The sequence below is a fragment of the Trichomycterus rosablanca genome, chromosome 16 (assembly GCF_030014385.1).
Source record: "Trichomycterus rosablanca isolate fTriRos1 chromosome 16, fTriRos1.hap1, whole genome shotgun sequence".
Taxonomy (NCBI): domain Eukaryota; kingdom Metazoa; phylum Chordata; class Actinopteri; order Siluriformes; family Trichomycteridae; genus Trichomycterus; species Trichomycterus rosablanca.
In genome coordinates this window covers 8373391-8396076 of record NC_086003.1, presented here as the reverse complement: position 1 = coordinate 8396076, position 22686 = coordinate 8373391, and the positions used below count along the sequence as shown (strand labels likewise).

Genomic DNA, 22686 nt, shown 5'->3' with positions numbered 1-22686 from the left:
CACTAAACTGTTAGATATTTTCAGTGTCTATATACTTATGGTGCTGGACTTTTTGAGCGTTAAGCTGAGCGTACCATTTTGCAACGTATACACTTTTGTTTCTGCACATAAGGCTAACCACAGAGCCGTTCTGATCTGCTTGTGTTCCTATTTTTAACGTCTTTTTCTACCTCACTTCCTCTAACTAAATGTTAAGCCTATTTTAGAGATATCTGTGTCTGTATAAGCTCTTCTAGTACTCAGAATGAACGAAGGGATCTCAAACTCTGACTCTTGTCTGAGTGCTTTCCTGTATGGGATTCACAGGGCTCTTCCTCTCCTGATCTATGTCTATAGAAGGAACGTCTGTGTTTTAACCCTATTAAAACATGCATTTTTTCCTGAATGTTCAAGAAATTCACAAAGTATGAACCCTTATTCCCTGAACACCACCCACACTGATTAGGGCACATTATAATGGCTCACAACAAAGTGCTTCTAATTCCAAGATTACAGATTCCAATCTTTGAAACATTCTCTAAACATGACAAAGCAACCTGAAATAAGCTTCTGCATTCCAGAGCTTTGGTGCTGGCTTTCCCACAAAAATCCTAACAAGCCAGTTTCATCACTACCAAAATATGATTCCTCTCTTGTTAGGAAACGTGAAGAGATGCCATATCACATGTCAGACAAATCACACTATTAGGGTTCTTTTGAAAGAAAAAAATCAAGGTGGGAACAAGAAATCAGAGGCAAATCCAGAGTGTCCCACGAGGACCTCAGATCCTAATCTTAGACCCATTACAGATCTGTCACTACCCTGCTCTCTGGGTAACGAGTTAGTTAGGGGGTAATGTTTCAAATGGCAGATGGCTTGCTGAACTGCGAAAGCACTAGGGCTGAGCTCAAGATGTCAAGAAGGGAGAACAAGTGTAATGAATTCAGGTCACAATGGGATAAAATATAATACAGTGGTACCTTGAAACTTGACGTTAATTGGTTCTGGGAGTGGCGTTGAGTTGTAAGGTATTTTTTCACATAAGGATGTATGGAAAACCTGTTAATGTGTTCCATGGCTACTGTAAAATAATGGGGTTGTTTTTGACACATATACACTGAAAATGGGCTGAGTGGGTAGCACTATCGCCTCACAGCAAGTAGGTCCTGGGTTCGATCCCCAGGTGGGGCGGTCCGGGTCCTTTCTGTGTGGAGTTTGCATGTTCTCCCCGCGTCTGTGTGGGTTTCTTCCAGGAGCTCCGGTTTCCTCCCACAGTCCAAAGACATGCAAGTGAGGTGAATTAGAGGTAGAGAAAATTGTCCATGTTTTTCATGTTGATTTATAATAGCAGTGGTGGACTGTGTTAAGTGTCAATAATTTTCCAAAGTACTAACTACCAAGCCCATATGACTATGTTTAACACAGTTTATCATGCAACGCTGAATGAGGGCTCTATGATGACGCACATTCAACAAAGGATTCCAGTCTTGCCTTATATGGACTGAGATATCTTTAGATTTCCTGAATCTCTTGACAATATTATGTACGGCAGATGGTGAAAGACCTGAATTATTTGTGTCGATGTATCATTACATTTACATTTTCGGTCTTATCCAGAAGGACTTAAAGAAGTGCTTCCACAGTAAACATTTCTTTACTGTAGTTTAAGTAGACAACAGTCTAGTGATACAAATCTGCTGAAACTCAGTGGGTAGAGTTAGTGGGTAGAGCTTTGGGCTATGAACTGAAAGGTTGAGAGTTCGAGCCACTGTTGGGCCCTTAAGCAAGGCCCTTAACCTTCTCTGCTCCAAGAGCGCTGTACAATGGCAAACCCAGCGCTCAGACCCCAGCTTCCAAACAAGCATTCATTGTACTGTATATATGACAAATAAAGGCATTCTATTCTATTCTAGATGTACAAATGGATAGGGAAAATTCCACTTGGGTGGTAGTATACACCAACCAGGCATAACATTATGACCATTGACAGGTGAAGTGAATAACACTGATTATCTCTTCATCACGGCACCTGTTAGTGGGTGGGATATATTAGGCAGCAAGTGAACATTTTATCCTCAAAGTTGGTGTGTTAGAAGCAGGAAAAATGGGCAAGCGTAAAGATTTGAGCGAGTTTGACGAGGGCCAAATTGTGATGGCTAGACGACTGGGTCAGAGCATCTCCAAAACTGCAGCTCTTGTGGGGTGTTCCCGGTCTGCAGTGGTCAGTATCTATCAAAAGTGGTCCAAAGAAGGAACAGTGGTAAACCGGCGACAGGGTCATGGGCGGCCAAGGCTCATTGATGCATGTGGGGAGTGAAGGCTGGTCCGTGTGGTCCGATCCAACAGACGAGCTACTGTAGCTCAAATTGCTGAAGAAGTTAATGCTGGTTCTGACAGAAAGGTGTCAGGATACACAGTGCATCACAGTTTGTTGCGTATGGGGCTGCATAGCCGCAGACCAGTCAGGGTGCCCATGCTGACTCCTGTCCACCGTCAAAAGCGCCAACAATGAGCACATGAGCATCGGAACTGGACCACGGAGCAATGGAAGAAGGTGGCCTGGTCTGATGAATCACGTTTCCTTTTACTTCACGTGGATGTGCCGGGTGCGTGTGCGTAGCTTACCTGGGGAACACATGGCACCAGGATGCACTGTGGGAAGAAGACAAGCCGGCTGAGGCAGTGTGATGCTTTGGGCAATGTTCTGCTGGGAAATCTCGGGTCCTGCCATCCATGTGGATGTTATGAAACCGGTATTCCCTGATGCCTGTGGCCTCTTTCAGCAGGATAATTCGCCCTGCCACAGAGCAAAAGTGCTTCAGGAATGGTTTGAGGAGCACAACGACGAGTTTGAGGTGTTGACTTGGCCTCTAAATTCCCCAGATCTCAATCCAATCGAGCATCTGTGGGATGTGCTGGACAAACAAGTCCGATCCATGGAGGCCCCACCTCACAACTTACAGGAGTTAAAGGATCTGCTGCTAACATCTTGGTGCCAGATACCACAGCACTCCAGAAACCAGTCTAGTGTAGTCCATGCCTCGACAGGCCAGGGCTGTTTGGGCAGCAAAAGAGGGACCAAAACAATATTAGGAGTAATCGGTGTATATTTATTGCATTTTAGGACGACCCCAATGTTTCTGGAAATGTAGTTTGTACACTATAGTGACATCACTTTGATGAAACTGCTATGAAGTAATCTGTTTACGCGCCGCACCGTCTTCAACACTACATAATAATATCATCACTTCCAACCACAGTTAATAACAAGCATATCTCACACGCAGGTTCAAAAGAGACAGGATTATAAGACTGTAGTTTCAGCTGAACTTTGAACCTTCGTGTCTTCGTTCTGTGAGCGATAGTGTGTTTCCGTGAGTTGTGCGGCATACTTTAAAAACAGAGCAAGAGATATTTAGGTTTTAGACAAAGAATCAGAAGTGCTTGAGTGGTGCTGCAGTAAACTATGCTAACCCACTACCTCTGGGATCAAGGGTTTAAATCCTGAGTGGTGCTATCGGCCAGACAGACGTCTACATACAGACGTGATTGGCTATGTTTCTGTTTCCCACGTTTCTATGCTGGCAACTATTTCTAAAAGTGTTAAGCAACACAGTTAAAATTATGAGTGCACACACACACATTCAACAAATAGCCCCAACAAGCAGAAACTACTTGTCAGCAATGCTACCAACAACACTATGAACTTTATCCTACTTGCTGTTACAGGTGCTGAGTAATCAAAGCCTCATATTTCCTCATATAACCCTTATATTTGTGCAGGATGTTTATGGTGCGCTTACATTACAGTTAGCTGAAACAACATCTTTTGAATCGTAGTGCTTTTGAGTTGTCATCTGAATCTCTGTAAATGGTGAATGCAACACTGTGAAAAATCTGGCAACCATTGGGTTGTTTTAAGTACGAATGGCCTTTATTGGCCAGTCTAATGTTTTGTGGCGAGTTTAAGAAAGCATTTCTGCTCTTCATATTCAGTTTCTCCTGAGTCAGTTACAAAAGCATGAAAAAGAGACCAGATCTGATATACAGCAGATCCCTCCCACTATGCTATGACAAGCCATCAGAACACTAAACACTAAACATGAGACATTTAACAATGATGACGGAATGCGATATGTGCTACATAATTTTGACTACAACTATTTACGTGAACGCACAAAAAATAATTCAACCCTAAATCCCATTTTACCTCTTATTAAAGATAAGGTCAGCAGGGGGAACGCCCATTGCTTTTGTACTATGGTGGAATTTCACTCAACAATAGCTGATATAGCCACATGGGTGAGGGATTACTTTGGCAAACCTTTGTTAAGCACTACATGTATTGTTAGATGCACAAATGCCACTTAAAACTTTACTGTGCAAAAAAGAAGCCTTACGTTAACCATGTCCAGAAGCAGCATCGACTTCTCTGGGCTAAGAGGCATCTAGGATGGACCATCACACAGTGGAAAAGTGCATTGTGGTCAGATGAATCAGCATTCCAGGTCTTTTTTTGGAAAAAAAATGGACGCCGTGTGCTCCGGACCAAAGACGAAAAGGACCATCCAGACTGTTATCAGCAACAAGTCCAAAAGCCAGGGTCTGTCATGGTATGGGGCTGTGTCAGTGTCCTTGGCAAAGGTCATTAACACTTCTGTGATGGCAGCATTAATGCAGAAAAGTACATTGAGATCTTAGAGCAACATGTGCTGCCTTCAAGACGTCATCTTTTCCAATGACGTCCATGCATTTTTCAACAAGTCGATGCAAAACCACATGCTGCACACATTACAAAGGCATGGCTGCAGAAGAAGAGGGTACGGGTACTGGACTGGCCTGCCTGCAGTCCTGACCTGTGCCCAATAGAGAATGTGTGGAGAATTTTGAAACAAAAAATGCGACAATGACGACCCCATACTGTTGTACATCTTAAGACGTGTTTGCAGGACGAATGGGACAAAATAATAAAAAACTATAAAAATTCTGTGCTAAAATGTATTTTAAGTGTGGTGAAAAGGAACGGCAACATTACAAAGTATTAAATGCTTTACTGTCCCAACTTTTTTGGAATGTGCTGCAGGACTGAAATGCAGGAATGGATGTTTATTAATAAATAAAATGAAGTTGAGCAGATAGAACATGAAATATCTCAGATTCATAATGTCTGCAATCAAGTAAAAGTAAAGTTTTTTTCCCCCTTTCTACTTGCTCAGGTTTAAATACAAGGCTGTAGCCATAAATTGCACATGGGCTACAGGGGGTCCTGCCATTCTAAAACATTGCTGCCATATTAACAGCTCATGGGAACACTGACAGATCCTAAAACTAAGCAAAGCTAGTGAGTGGAATATGTTTTTCCATGTTTTTTGTACATTCTTCTTCGTGTGTGGGAAGAAGGAGAGGAGGCTACACTGAATAATGGTTTAATCTTCTTTTCTGATTAAGTGTAGACGTTCCTAGAAAAACAATGTTTTAAAAATGACTTTTAAATGTAAACAAAGGCTGAACTGGAATGTAATGGCATTCCAGACCAAGTAAATGAAGCATTCTAGAAAGCTTTTAGCTCATCACTATAGCAATGCCCCTGTGGGTAGAGGAGCTGAGGAATTTACACCATGTGACCCTCCATCAGCACCTTATTAGGATAAGAGAGAGCTTTAACTGGCAGCTGATGCTTTATGTATATAGTGTTTTTTACAAGGAATAAAACGATTCAGAACACACTTTCTAGAATGTTCTAAATTGTCCTAGAATGTTCTAAGTCACATAAACCTAAGATCCTATGTGCAATGCCTCAGGTTGGCTGAGATGCTAGATAGCACCAAATAATGGAATCTGAAGGAGTGGAAGTAATAAATGATACAGATTATACACTGATCCCACCGATTCTACCAAATGATTCACTTGGGTGAAGAAGATGACCTCTTCTGGTATTATTTTTCTTGGTCAGCCTTGGTACGTGACGTGATATCATGGAAACACACTCTGCGTAAACAGCTGAGCAGTGCAAATAACCTACGTGTGGTGCTTACAAGCGTTCCCGGACACATGACACAAGCTGCCTATGTCAGCAGTACTGAACCAAAACAATAATACTATACAGCCATCCAAAACCAGCTGCTGGAAAATATGAGCACAGATACACCAACACACATGGACATAACACTGCCAAAAACACACGGATACAGAAAAACGGTCAAATTCCACCTCATGCATAACACACTATACTCCAGTATTTTTCCACCACCTGTGGCAGCATCTTAACTAGACTCCCTGAGTCACTGTTGAGTTCCTGAGCAGTCCGGCAAGACTTAATGGGATGTATTTAACACTGGTAACATTTAACAACCCTGAAGCAATAGCGGCCAAGAAAAGTCGTTACTATGTGAACATTGATACACTTACATGCATCACAAAACTGATAAGCAGATAATAAGCAGTGGCATATATATAATTCTCAACTGGTATTATTTGCTAAGAACATTACACACCATCACATAATTGCAGCCAGTCTACATTATTAAAACAAAGCAGGTTGGGTCAACTGATTAATGCTGTTTACCTTAATTTTTGACCTCTCCGTATGTAGGTTAAAGCAGAAATAGAGATTTTTGATGAGGATGCTTGAGAGTAATTCCATATTTCCAACATTGTCGCTATTGGGAAAGGTGCTGCATCATGACTGTGCCCTTGTGCCCAAAGCAGGGTCCATTACCCACGTGGTTGAGTTTGAGTTCAGTAATATTCAGAGGCCAGCACAGAATCCTGACTCGAACCCCACTGAATACCTTTTGTGTGAATTAGTACAGCGGCAGACCGGTCCTTAGGTGGTGCAGCAATCTAATGCTGAGCTTGAATCTCAGCTGTGACACCAACATGGCTGGGCATCCAACAGAAGTGGACGTGTGTGGGGGTTCGGAGTGGAACAGGGGTTTCTCCTTTCTGCCAATGCATACTGCCGTCCCCATCACTGACTAAGGATTGGCTGATTCTCCGTACACGACAAAGCTCTGTGAGCCTTTACTGATATTGATGAATAAGAAGCGTCCAGCTATAACAAAGTGGATTGACTAACTTTAATCAGCTCCACTTACCATATAGAAGCACTTTGAAGTTCTACAATTACTGACTGTAGTCCATCTGTTTCTCTACATACTATTATTTAGGTGGTGGATGATTCTCAGCACTGCAGTGACACTGACATGGTGGGGGTGTGTTAGTGTGTGTTGTGCTGGTATGAGTGGATCAGACACAGCAGCGCTGCTGGAGTTTTTAAATACCGTGTCCACTCACTGTCCACTCGATTAGACACTCCTACCTAGTTGGTCCACCTTGTAGATGTAAAGTCAGAGATGATCATTCATCTATTGCTGCTGTGACCTTCATCAGTGGTGACAGGACGCTGCCCACTGGGTGCTGTTGGCTGGATGTTTTTGGTTGGTGGACTATTCTCAGTCCAGCAGTGACAGTGAGGAGTTTAAAAACTCCATCAGCGCTGCTGTGTTTTATACACAACACAACACTGTCAGTGTCACTGCAGTGCTGAGAATGATCCACCACCCAAATAATACCTACTGTAGTGGTCCTGGGAGAGTCCTGACCATTAAAGAACAGCATGAAAAGGGGCTAACAAAGCATGTAGAGAAACAGATGGACTACAGTCAGTAATTGTAGAACTACAAAGTGCTTCTATATGGTAAGTGGAGCTGATAAAATAAACAGTGAGTGTAGAAACGAGGTGGTTTTAATGTTATGGCTGATTGATGTATATAAGGACAGTCCAAAGACATTCAGAGATACTGCATGGAGATACTAAATGTGTTTGTATGTTTGCCCTGTGATGTACTGGTGACCTGTCAAGAGTGTTTCCTGCCTTTTACCCAGAGAATCGGACCCACCACGACCCTGAATAGGATAAAACTGTGGTAAAACAGACATGAATGAATTTACATTTCATCATCCATCCACCCCTTTACCAGCAGAGGTCGCTTTTGCAGAGTCAACAAAGAACCCCCTAGGTACAGCCAAGTGATACCTCAAGATCTCAGCAGTTGTGGGCTAGAGCATAAGTGCCTCTGTTTGATATACGTATTAGATCTAGTGCTAACATTAAAGTTTGAGCTAGTAAGATCACACAGGGGGACGTCTGGACCTTAATGAAAACAAAAACACACAGACCTGTTTCTGATGCGTATCTGAACACCTCCGCTGCATTGGTCGTCGTGGGCTCGCTGACAAGACGACGTGACGGATTCACTAAAGCGCAGACCTGTACAACAATTTCTACACACACGCACACACACAGAGAGAGAAAACGAGCAATTTATGATCCGCATAAGTCTTAAAAAAGACATTTCCAATTCCCGGATTATACACCGATCGGCCATAACATTAAAACCACCTCTGTTTTTACACTCACTATTTTATCAGCTCCACTTACCATATAGGAGCACTTTGTAGTTCTACAATTACTGACTGTAGTACATCTGTTTCTCTGCATGCTTTGTTAGCCTACTTTCATGCTGTTCTTCAATGGTCAGGACCCCCACAGGACCACTACAGAGCAGGTGTTATTTAGATGGTGGATCATTCTCAGCATTGCAGTGACACTGACATGGTGGTGGTGTGTTAGTGTGTGTTGTGCTGGTATGAGTGGATCAGATACAGCAGCGCTGCTGGAGTTTTTAAACACTTTACTGTCACTGCTGGACTGAGAATAGTCCACCAACCGAAAATATCCATCCAACAGCGCTATGTAGGCAGCATCCTGTGACCACTGATGAAGGTCTAGAAGATGACCAACTCAAACAGCAGCAATAGATGAGCGATCGTCTCTGACTTTACATCTACAAGGTGGACCAACTAGGTAGGAGTGTCTAATAGAGTGGACAGTGAGTGGACACGGTATTTAAAAACTCCAGGAGAGCTGCTGTGTCTGATCCACTCATACCAGCACAACACACACTAACACACTACCACCATGTTAGTGTCACTGCAGTGCTGAGAATCATCCACCACCTAAATAATACCTGCTCTGTGGTGGTCCTGTGGGGGTCCTGGCCATTGAAGAACAGGGTGAAAGCAGGCTAAAAAAAAGTAAGTAGAGAAACAGCTGGACTACAGTCAGTAATTGTAGAACAAAGTGCTTCTATATGGTAAGTGGAGCTTGTTTTCACCTGCCAGAGAGCGTAGTCACGCTATGCCCTTTTTCAGCATGATATTGTGCAATTTCACAAAAGTGAAATTGGTTGTGTAAACATGACAGTAGGTGTGTTGTTCTTTAATGTTATTTAAGTAGCTGCTAAAACCAAAAATAATAATAAAAAGAATTAAGAAATCACACGTTCCTATTATTATTAAAGTACATGCTTATTTCCTTCGCTCTGTGTGTACTTACGAAAACTATGCTAGACGAGACCCACACATCTACCTCTCTTAACACGGCCACTCCTTAATATGTTCATGTACAAGGTGTTGTGGGAAAGTTCTTATCATGGTTCTTGCTGTCTGATAACACACTTTTGTTTCTTTGTGCACATAAATGCATGCCAACGTGAAGTTGGTAAAGCAGTGATGTAAATCCGGGCATAAAATCAACACCTTCTGTGGATCATCAGCCTTTTGTTCAGGTGCCTTGACCAGCGAGCAGAATCGATAGCGCAGTCATGTTTGGAACTTAAGAGCTATGTGTAACCAAGCATCTTTAAAGTTAGCTGAGTATATAAAGTAAGAAACTGTACATGGACTATCGGGAACATAATACTTTACTGGTTTGTTCCTTTGAGGCGCAGCACTGATTACAGAGAGATGATCACGTGTGTAGAGAAGCACACTATTCCATTGATTATGGAATCTACAAAGGGACCGAAGTCACTCAATACATTAACACATACGTCAAACATTGTCAGGGCGGCACGGTGGCTAAGTGGGTAGCGCTGTCGCCTCACAGCAAGAAGGTCCTGGGTTCGATCCCCAGGTGGGGCGGTCCGGGTCCTGTCTGTGTGGAGTTTGCATGTTCCCCCCGTGTCTGCGTGGGCTCCGGTTTCCTCTCACAGTCCAAAGACATGCAAGTGAGGTGAATTGGAGATACAAAATTGTCCATGACTGTGTTCGATATAACCTTGTGAACTGATGAATCTTGTGTAATGAGTAACTACCGTTCCTGTCATGAATGTAACCAAAGTGTAAAACATGACGTTAAAATCCTAATAAACAAGCAAACAAACTGTGTATGTGTTTACGTATTGAGTGCATTTTGTCTCTTTGAGGATTCCAAATGACAAGTGTGCTTCTCTACACATGTGATCATCTCTGTGCTGCCATAGTTTGTGTTCAGTTCATTTCTTTCTTTATAAACTCAGCCATGTCTAAAGACGCTCGGTTACATTAGAAATCGATTAGACAAAATGTTCAAAATGTCGAAGGCTAAAGCAGCTAAAAACACGACTCTACTAGTGTAACTGTGGACGCAGAGGACGGTGTGTCAAAACATGGACGAGAATATTCGTCTTTGAGAGGGAGCTATTAAGGTAGGCTGTGCTGTGTATTGTAGCTTCCATTGATTCTATAATTCAATTCAAATGTGGCACTTTTGTTTAGTAAATTTAGTAGGGCCCTAGCTATTGGTGCACATCTGCATCAGGGTTTGATGGTTGTTCTCGGTTATTTATTGCGCTACCGTAGCTTTATGTCAGCTCGAACCAGTTTGTTTAGTTTTTCTCCTTTTACCTCTTTCATCAACAAGACATTTCTGCCCGCGGAACTGCCGCTAACTGGATGTTTTTCATACCATTTTTGTGTGAACTCTGGTCTGTTGTGGATGGAAGTCCCAGAAGACTGGCATTTTTGACTACTTTAATCTGTCTGGCACCAATCACCATGCCACAAAGTTACTTTAATAAGATTTTGTAAATCAAATATTAACTGAAGCTTTCTGACAGGTGTCTCTCTCTCTCTCTCTCTCTCTCTCTCTCTCTCTATATATATATATATATATATATATATATACTGTATATACAACCCCAATTCCAATGAAGTTGGGACGTTGTGTAAAGCATAAATAAAAACAGAATACGATGATTTGCAAATCCTTTTCAACCCATATTCAATTGAATACACTACAAAGACAAGATATTTAATGTTCAAACGGATAAACTTTATTGTTTTTTTGCAAATATTCACTCATTTTGAATTTGATGCCTGCAACACGTTCTTATTTATGCTTTACACAACGTCCCAACTTCATTGGAATTGGGGTTGTATATACAGTGTATCACAAAAGTGAGTACACCCCTCACATTTCTGCAAATATTTCATTATATCTTTTCATGGGACAACACTATAGACATGAAACTTGGATATAACTTAGAGTAGTCAGTGTACAGCTTGTATAGCAGTGTAGATTTACTGTCTTCTGAAAATAACTCAACACACAGCCATTAATGTCTAAATAGCTGGCAACATAAGTGAGTACACCCCACAGTGAACATGTCCAAATTGTGCCCAAATGTGTCGTTGTCCCTCCCTGGTGTCATGTGTCAAGGTCCCAGGTGTAAATGGGGAGCAGGGCTGTTAAATTTGGTGTTTTGGGTACAATTCTCTCATACTGGCCACTGGATATTCAACATGGCACCTCATGGCAAAGAACTCTTTGAGGATGTGAGAAATAGAATTGTTGCTCTCCACAAAGATGGCCTGGGCTATAAGAAGATTGCTAACACCCTGAAACTGAGCTGCAGCATGGTGGCCAAGGTCATACAGCGGTTTTCCAGGACAGGTTCCACTCGGAACAGGCTTCGCCAGGGTCGACCAAAGAAGTTGAGTCCACGTGTTCGGCGTCATATCCAGAGGTTGGCTTTCAAAAATAGACACATGAGTGCTGCCAGCATTGCTGCAGAGGTTGAAGATGTGGGAGGTCAGCCTGTCAGTGCTCAGACCATACGCCGCACACTGCATCAACTCGGTCTGCATGGTCGTCATCCCAGAAGGAAGCTGACGCACAAGAAAGCCAGCAAACAGTTTGCTGAAGACAAGCAGTCCAAGAACATGGATTACTGGAATGCCCTGTGGTCTGACGAGACCAAGATAAACTTGTTTGGCTCAGATGGTGTCCAGCATGTGTGGCGGCGCCCTGGTGAGAAGTACCAAGACAACTGTATCTTGCCTACAGTCAAGCATGGTGGTGGTAGCATCATGGTCTTGGGCTGCATGAGTGTTGCTGGCACTGGGGAGCTGCAGTTCATTGAGGGAAACATGAATTCCAACATGTACTGTGACATTCTGAAACAGAGCATGATCCCCTCCCTTCGAAAACTGGGCCTCATGGCAGTTTTCCAACAGGATAACGACCCCAAACACAACCTCCAAGATGACCAGCTTCCTCAGCAAGGCAGTTAAGGTAAAGGTGATGGACTAAACCCAATTGAGCACATGTGGCGCATCCTCAAGTGGAAGGTGGAGGAGTTCAAGGTGTCTAACATCCACCAGCTCCGTGATGTCATCATGGAGGAGTGGAAGAGGATTCCAGTAGCAACCTGTGCAGCTCTGGTGAATTCCGTGCCCAGGAGGGTTAAGGCAGTGCTGGGTAGTAATGGTGGTCACACAAAATATTGACACTTTGGGCACAATTTGGACATGTTCACTGTGGGGTGTACTCACTTATGTTGCCAGCCATTTAGACATTAATGGCTGTGTGTTGAGTTATTTTCAGAAGACAGTAAATCTACACTGCTATACAAGTTGTACACTGACTACTCTAAGTTATATCCAAGTTTCATGTCTATAGTGTTGTCCCATGAAAAGATATAATGAAATATTTGCAGAAATGTGAGGGGTGTACTCACTTTTGTGATACACTGTATATATATATATTCTTTATGCATTTTCTCCCTTTTTAGCGGGTCCAATTGCCCAATTGCGTCATGCTTCCTCTCCACCAATGCCGATCCCTGCTCTGATTGAGGAGAACGAAGCTAACCCACACCCCCTCCGACACGTGGGCAGCATGCCGTATGCATCTTATCACCTACTCTTTGACGAGAGACACACCCTGAGAGCACTCTTTTTTCATCTCTGTGCAGGCCCCATCCATCAGCCAGCAGAAGCCGTGATTGCACCAGTCATGACAGAGAAACCCCATCAGGCTTAGTCCCGTCCATATCTGAACAACAGGCCAGTCGTTGTTCATGTGGCCGCTCTGAGCTGAGATTCGATACGATGTATTCGAGATCCCAGGTCTGGTTCCAGCGTGTGCTTTTACCACTGCGCCACCTGAGCGGCGTCTTTATTATTTATTTATTTATTTTTTGGACTATACTCCTACATGTCTGCCTATTTGGATAGTAAAAAAATGAGCAGTGGTAACAAAAAGTAGTAGGAAAGTGAGTATGGTCCTTATGTTTATATGTAAGAGGGAAATACAGTTACAATAAAAATTATAATCTGTTACTGATTGCGGTATTAGTACATACCGTTTCTCACTCTCTTTAAGGTAAATAAAAAAGGGAGAATTGGCACTTTGCTGGCAATGCCACTGAGTCTGCAATATCCGTTTGGCATAATATTGATATTTGCCTAAGGAGACTCTAATCTGGCTTTTCAACACACACACATACACACATCTACCTACCTACCTACCTACCTACCTATCCATCCATCCACTCATCCATCCATTCATCTAAACTATAATTTCCTTAACTGCTCCCATTAGGGGTCGCCGGTGGATCGTGATCCACATTATTGATTTTGCACAGTTTGTACCCCGGTTGCCCTTCCTGACACAACCCTCCCTATTTATCCGGGCTTGGGACCGGCACTATGATGCACTGGTTTATGCATCCTAGAGGCTAGAGGCTAGGTACCTATAGGACAATTCAGTGTCTCCAATTAGCCTGGCTGCATGTTTTTGGACTGTGGGAGGAAACCGGAGCGCCCGGAGGAAACCCACGCGGACACAGGGAGAACATGCAAACTCCACACAGAAAGGACCCGGACCGCCCCACCGGGAGATCGAACCCAGGACGTTCTTGCTGTGAGGCGAGAGTGCTACCCACTTAGCCACCGTGCCACCCCCATCCATTCATCTAATAAATAAATCTCCCAAGGCCGCTCAGGTGGCGCAGCGGTATAAACACACGCTGCAACCAGAGCTGGGATCTCGAATACATTGTATCGAACATAAACAACGATTGGCCTGTTGTTCAGATGGGCCGGACTAAGCCGGATAGGGTCTCTCTCTCTCTCATGACTGGTGCAGTTACGACCTCTGCTGGCTGATTAGAGGCGCCTACACAGAGATGAGGAGAAAGTGCTCTTAGGGTGTGTCTCTCCGTACACAACACTAGGTGGCACAACACTCGTCAATGTGTGGGTGATAAGATGCATACGGCTGGCTGCCCACGTGTCGTAGGGGGTGTGGGTTAGCTTCAATCTCCTAGGTCAGAGCAGGGATCGGCATAGGCGGAGAGGAAGCACTACGCAATTGGGCAATTGGACGTGCTAAAGGGGGAGAAAAAAGGGAGAAAATGCATAAACAAAATAAATAAATAAATCTCCCAAAAGTTCAGAATAATCGACATACCTCTGTCCCAATTTTTTTGGAGTGTATTGCACTTTTATACATATTTGTTTTCTATTTATTTGTTTATACATTATATATTTTCTTCTTCTTATCATTATTATTCTTTTTCTTTAATATAACAAAACGCACAGACCAAACCGTTAGTCATACGGACAAGAGACTAAGTCGACAGGTAGTAAATTCCATCCACTACTGACAGTGATATTTGACTACTATAACCAGCCTGTCTGGCACCAACAGTCGTATCACTTAAATCAAATTTGACAAATTCTAGTTCACCTGGCTGGTGCTTGTAGGTTTTTTTTTTAACTGTGCTTATGCCTGGTTCACACTACACAATTTTTGCCCTGATTTTCGCTAGCCGACTGGTCGGCGCTAGATTTGCCGGCTCGGGAGCAACTCGGTGTTTGCTCGGCGAACGAAACTCGGCTCTCGATCGCTATGTGTGAACTGCTCAACAACTCGATCCGAGTGCTTGCCGAGCGCTCGGCGACTGAAGAGAGATATCTAGCATGTCAAATATCTGGATATGAGTTGGCCGACTGGCAATGAGTGCTATGTCGGACAGCCGATGAGAATGCAAGATACGGGGTGAGGGGAAACACAGGGGAGGAGATGTAAAAAGGTGGGACAGGGGCATAATATAGTTTATATCAGAATACATCGGCACACACACAAGTTTTACTGTATTTCTGACCTGATCGTACCCTACAAAACAACGTTGCATTGCAAAAAATATTTATTAACCTCCAACTTACTATAGAACAATCCATGCTGTTCGCGTTGCCAAATACGCTCAGATTCATTTATTTTTTCTCCTAGATTTTACGCTGCACATCGGAGCACAAACATTGATCGCTCGCTACTTATTGACGAGCATTTTTGGACGTGGTATCGTTTAACCCCTCTTCACTTCTCGTGACAGAACGTAGTTTGGGAGACCAGAGAAGCTCGTCTGCGATTCCAGTTGGTGATAGATCGTGTAGTGTGTGACCCCCTATCGCCAATCCGTTGTGTAGTGTGAAAGCCACATCGACTTGAAAGACTCCCGATAACAAGAGATCCAGTTGTGTAGTGTAAACTGTACAGCGACCTGACGACTTGGAAAGTCGTGTAGTGTGAACTTGGCATTAAGTGGTAATAAAGTGATTGTACTGCAGTACTGTACCGTGGTGCTATAGCGTAGCATCAAACTTCGAGGTCCATATCTACCTACCACGTATGATCACTTGTCTCATGCCCTGCAAACAAGCTTTAAGAATCATACAGCTCCGCCCACTTCCATTTTGAGCTAATTTGCATAATATGCAAAAATCATACAAATGTTGGTGTGCAAACTAGTTCCTAGATTTTCACCCCACATACACGAATCTGGTATTAAAGGAACCCTGAGAACTTAAACTTAAATGATCAAAACAATGTTGGAATTTCTATACTGTGTTGTTGCCTGATGCCATATAAAAACCTGGGCAAAGAAAGTCACCCATAAAGCAAACATATACTGCTTTAACTTAGAAAGCATTGCACTCGCCGCTCAGGCGGCACAGCGGTAAAAACACACGCTGTTCACTAGAGCTGAGATCTCGAATACATCGTATCGAATCTCGGTTCTGCCTGCCGGCTGAGGCTGAGCGGCCACATGAACAACGATTGGCCTGTTGTTCAGATAGGGGCGGGATTAAGCCGGATGGGGACTCTCTCTCTCAGACTAGTGCGATTACGATCTCTGCTGGCTGGTTGGTGGCGCCTGCACGGAGATGGGAAAGGAGCGTGGAAGAGGGTGTGGCTCTCCGTACACAGCGCTGTACTGCACTGCACTCGTTCGATTGCTGTGCACGTGTCAGAGGGGGCGTGGAGCAGCCTTGGTCTCCCCAATCAGGAGCAGGGACCAGCATTAGTGAGAGGATGATTGACGGGCAGAATTTGGATGCGCTAAAGTGGGGAGAAAAAAAGGGGGGGGGAAAGAAAAAAAAGCATTGCACTGATTGTTACCAAATTCCAAAGGCACGCAGCACAGGAAAGTACGCAACGTAGACTACGGCGAAAATTATGATGTAAGTGCAGTGCTTGATGGCGCTATTTACATTTGGCGAGTTTACATTACATTTTCGGCATTTAGAGGACGCCAACAGTATACAATCTGAGCAATTGAGGGTTAAGGGTCTTGCTCAAGGGCCGTATACATGGCAATGGTGGGGCTTGAATCGGCAACCTTCTGATCACCAGTCCAGTACCTTAACCACTAAGCTACAACTGCAATAGCATGTGAGATAATGTTACGCAGTGCTTCTGTGTCCTATCCTCTTTCAAGAATGGTCCCATACTCGTGTATTGGGTCACACTGAACTTCAGAAATTGTCGCTTGCAACCATATTTTCAAAATACACAGTGGTACCTTGTAACTTGACGTCACTTAGACTCGAAATTTCAATGCCCATCATCAAGAAACGTCTACCCTTAAACTCAACGTTTACCTTAAACTTAATGTGTATACAGTGTATCACAAAAGTGAGTACACCCCTCACATTTCTGCAAATATTTCATTATATCTTTTCATGGGACAACACTATAGACATGAAACTTGGATATAACTTAGAGTAGTCAGTGTACAACTTGTATAGCAGTGTAGATTTACTGTCTTCTGAAAATAACTCAACACACATCCATTAATGTCTAAATAGCTGGCAACATAAGTGAGTACACCCCACAGTGAACATGTCCAAATTGTGCCCAAAGTGTCAATATTTTGTGTGACCACCATTATTATCCAGCACTGCCTTAACCCTCCTGGGCATGGAATTCACCAGAGCTGCACAGGTTGCTACTGGAATCCTCTTCCACTCCTCCATGATGACATCACGGAGCTGGTGGATGTTAGACACCTTGAACTCCTCCACCTTCCACTTGAGGATGCGCCACAGGTGCTCAATTGGGTTTAGTCCATCATCTTTACCTTCAGCTTCCTCAGCAAGGCAGTTGTCATCTTGGAGGTTGTGTTTGGGGTCGTTATCCTGTTGGAAAACTGCCATGAGGCCCAGTTTTCGAAGGGAGGGGATCATGCTCTGTTTTAGAATGTCACAGTACATGTTGGAATTCATGTTTCCCTCAATGAACTGCAGCTCCCCAGTGCCAGCAACACTCATGCAGCCCAAGACCATGATGCTACCACCACCATGCTTGACTGTAGGCAAGATACAGTTGTCTTGGTACTTCTCACCAGGGCGCCGCCACACATGCTGGACACCATCTGAGCCAAACAAGTTTATCTTGGTCTCGTCAGACCACAGGGCATTCCAGTAATCCATGTTCTTGGACTGCTTGTTTTCAGCAAACTGTTTGCGGGCTTTCTTGTGCGTCAGCTTCCTTCTGGGATGACGACCATGCAGACCGAGTTGATGCAGTGTGCGGCGTATGGTCTGAGCACTGACAGGCTGACCTCCCACGTCTTCAACCTCTGCAGCAATGCTGGCAGCACTCATGTGTCTATTTTTTAAAGCCAACCTCTGGATATGACGCCGAACACGTGGACTCAACTTCTTTGGTCGACCCTGGCGAAGCCTGTTCCGAGTGGAACCTGTCCTGGAAAACCGCTGTATGACCTCGGCCACCATGCTGTAGCTCAGTTTCAGGGTGTTAGCAATCTTCTTATAGCCCAGGCCATCTTTGTGGAGAGCAACAATTCTATTTCTCACATCCTCAGAGAGTTCTTTGCCATGAGGTGCCATGTTGAATATCCAGTGGCCAGTATGAGAGAATTGTACCCAAAACACCAAATTTAACAGCCCTGCTCCCCATTTACACCTGGGACCTTGACACATGACACCAGGGAGGGACAACGACACATTTGGGCACAATTTGGACATGTTCACTGTGGGGTGTACTCACTTATGTTGCCAGCCATTTAGACATTAATGGCTGTGTGTTGAGTTATTTTCAGAAGACAGTAAATCTACACTGCTATACAAGCTGTACACTGACTACTCTAAGTTATATCCAAGTTTCATGTCTATAGTGTTGTCCCATGAAAAGATATAATGAAATATTTGCAGAAATGTGAGGGGTGTACTCACTTTTGTGATACACTGTATTTGTTATTTTCACTGTATAAGTATCAAAAACAATTGCATTCTTTTACATTAGCCTAAAATACACCGACCAGGCATGATATTATGACCACTGACAGGTGAAGTGAATAACACTGATTATCTCTTCATCACGGCACCTGTTAGTGGGTGGGATATATTAGGCAGCAAGTGAACATTCTATCCTCAAAGTTGATGTTAGAAGCAGGAAAAATGGGCAAGCGTAAGGATTTGAGTGAGTTTGTGATGAACAAGGGCCAAATTGTGATGGCTAGACGACTGGGTCAGAGCATCTCCAAAACTGCAGCTCTTGTGGGGTGTTCCCAGTCTGCAGTGGTCAGTATCTATCAAAAGTGATCCAAAGAAGGAACAGTGGTAAACCAGCGAAGTCATGGGCAACCAAGGCTCATTGATGCACGTGGGGAGCGAAGGCTGGCCCGTGTGGTCCGATCCAACAGACGAGCTACTGCAGCTCAGATTGCTAAAGAAGTTAATGCTGGTTCTGATGGAAAGGTGTCAGAATACACAGGGCATCACAGTTTGTTGCATATGGGGTACCAAAAGAGGGACCAAGACAATATTAGGAGGGTGGTCATAATGTTATGCCTAATCGGTGTATATGCAGTTCTATGGGACCATAGAATGCATTAACAGGTTTCCCATACATCCTTATGGGAAAAAATACCTTGAAACTCAATGTCTTTTAAACTCAACGCCACTTCCAGAACCAACTGACTACTGTAATTTGGAAACTTTGAAAATCTTTTCTTTGTACTTTTGTCAGTTAAATAAAGAATAAGCGAATGAACGAATCACTGATTCTTGTTTTATCCGGCATGATACAAAATGTCCCAGTACTTTTCCAGAATTGATTTGTATTTTTGTCCCAACACTTTAAGCTTTTAAATTGTTTAAAGTTGTGAAGTTGACTCAATTCTGAATGCCTGGAATCGAAGAATGAGCATCTGGTTCTATTTTCCTACAAGTTTAAACACAACCAATGACGGCAAATCACATTTGACGCTTGATGATATGTCTTGCCAGTTTATTTAGAAACTGGAGTGATGAGACTGTGTAAAATGTAATATGTACTTGATATATAGAAATATGTAAGTACAAATAACTACAAATCATGCCATGCCAAAGTACTTCTACATGCTTATTTCCTCCGCTCTGAGTGTACAGTTAGGAAAACTATGCTAGACAGGACCCACACATATACTGCTCTTATCATGGCCACGCCTTAAAATGTCTAAGGTGTTGTGGGAAAGTTCTTATCATTACTCATGATGTCTGATGTATGAAAACACACTTTGTTTCTTCGTGTAGATAAATACATGCCAATTTCCTCTTATAAAATATGATGTTGATACAGCAGTTCACCTAAATCCGGGCATAAAACCAACACCTCACATTTATGGACATTTATAACAGTAAGGCTAATATTGCTTCACACTTGACACCTGCTTATACCGAAAGCTACTTGAAGTGGGTGGCATTGTCGCCTCACAGCAAGAAGGTCCTGGGTTCGATCCCCAGGTGGGGCGGTCCGGGTCCTTTCCGTGTGGAGTTCGCATGTTCTCCCCGTGTCTGTGTGGGTTTCCTCCGGGTGCTCCGGTTTCCTCTCACAGTCCAAAGACGTGCAAGTGAGGTGAATTGGAGATACTAGATTGTCCAGGACTGTGTTTGATATAACCTTGAGAACTGATGAACCTTGTGTAATGAGTAACCACCGTTTCTGCCAAAGAGTGTAAAACATGACGTTAAAATCCTAATAAACAAACAAACAAACACTGTCTTAAATTGCCCTAGTGTGTGTGTTTGCCCTGTGAAGGACTGGTGACCTGTCTGGGGTGTTTTCAACCTTTTACCCAGTAAGTACTGAATGGGACAAAGATGTGGTAAAACAGACAATGAATGAATTATCATTAGCATGATTATTATATGTGCCTGTACTCAGTAATATGAATTTATTTTAATATTAGTCACAATTTTGCATTGCAATTCCATTTAGGCAGATTTATTTCAGTCACATTGTGCTTCAGTACAATAGCTAACAATAATGAGATAATTTAAAAACCTAGCTGTGTGGAAAAGCTACACTGCAATAGCTGTCATGTTCTTGGTACAAAAAACTGTGATATTAAGGTGATTTTAGAGAGAATTCTAACTCTTGCAGTACTAACAATAATAAATTCATGAATACCAATGTAAATACACATTCGGAATGAGGTTTGATGTGTTAGGTGTTGTGTTCCCATGCTCATTACCAGCTTGTACATTCCAGATGATTAACTAGTAATACTCGTTTGGAGACTTGAAAAAAATATGCCTACCAGACAAAATAAGTGACAGCTTGCAAAATAATGATCATGCATTTTTTATAATTGAAAGATCAAATAAAGATTTTACTCTTGTTTTGTATGTGGGTCACCAATAAGATGCAGTACTAATTCAGTCATTTTTAATCTGCTAACCTGCTACGGTGGACCCTTGGGTTACGAACGGTTTACCATACGAACATTTCGGGTTACGAGCGATCTTTTCAACTTAACGTACGGACAAATTTCGGATTACGAACCGAAATTCGCTAAACACGTGACGTCACGAACAAGTTGACGCCAACCGTCTCTCTCTATATATTTATATACAGTGAGCAAACATTCAGACAGGGGACAGTGTTTTTACAGTGTTTTCTTTATATTTTGTGAAATTCAATATTAAAATGGCCTCAAAGAAGTTGCAGAGGAAGCGTGGTGTTGAGAAAATGAACAAATCTATTACTATTTGTTGTTGTATAATTACTCCTGCCAGTAGCTGTCACTGTGTATCAGACAGAGGGGACAGTGAGTGAGAGAGAGAGAAGAAGGAAATCACTGAGTAAAGTATTCTTTCTTTTGTGCAATTACACCTACAAAATACAACATTACTGAAATAAAGAAGGAAATAATAGAGAAATATGAGAGTTATTGTTGTTTCTGGTAGATACATTTTATATAAAAAGAAGGAAATGTATTATGGTGTATGGTATAGCACACGCACTGTACTGAAATGTGGTGTGTGTTTTATGTATAGTACAGTACTACTGTGTATTGTTGTTTATTATTGTTTATTACAGTAATGGCTATTCTATAATTTAAGATTTAAGGAAAAATAAAGTTGTATTTATAACAAAAAAGACAATTTTTTGTGCCGGACCTCCAAAACAAAAAGGGAGGTCCGGCACGGATTGATTCTATTTACATTACTTCCTATGGGGAAAATAGGTTTAACTAACAAACATTTTGACTTAAGAACAGCCCCTCGGAACCAATTAAATTCGTAAGTCAAGGGTCTACTGTATAGCTGTAACTCCTCCTGATGCTAACAAAGAGCTGCACTAATTTTAGTTGATTCAGATGTGTACACAGTAACAGTTTTCACTAGCAGTAAACATTTGAAGTTTGCTGCATGTGGTAAATCTTCTGTATCATTCAAAAGTTTCCCAAGTGAATATGAGCTGCCAGTTTACGAGACCACTTGAACACAGCACCCTAAACTGCTCACATTTGTATTTCTAATTGATACATTTGAACGCTGCAGCTTTGTGTTAAACAATAATATAATATAATATAATATAAAATACAACCCCAAATCAGAAAAAGTTGGGACAGTATGGAAAATGCAAATGAAATTTATTAATAAATATTTATTAATAAACATCCATTCCTGCATTTCAGGTCTGCAACACATTCCAAAATGTCCTGACCATTGAAGAACAGTATGAAAGGGGGCTAACAAAGAATGCAGAGAAACAAATGGACTACAGTCAGTAATTGTAGAACTACAAAGTGCTTCTATATGGTAAGTGGAGCTGATAAAATGGACAGTGAGTGTAAAAACAACGAGGTGGTTTTAATGTTATGGCTGATCGGTGTATGCTTGCTCATAATTCTTTTTATCACCACATTATTCAGCTAACTGTGGTGGGTGTACAAAGCAGATGTGCTTACATATTTGCACATCTGTACTAACTTAAGCTTTAACCTAATGACAATACATAA

The 22686-nt window shown here is 42.5% G+C and overlaps 1 protein-coding gene across 1 annotated transcript in view; it reads right to left on the bottom strand.

Moving 5' to 3' along the window:
• shroom3 (shroom family member 3) overlaps positions 1–22686 on the bottom strand; it is a 133469-nt gene that overhangs the window by 43046 nt on the left and 67737 nt on the right. The window contains exon 3 of the mRNA XM_063011244.1: positions 8162–8266. Within this exon, the coding sequence (XP_062867314.1) occupies positions 8162–8266 (105 nt within the window). The remainder of the gene's footprint in view (positions 1–8161; positions 8267–22686) is intronic.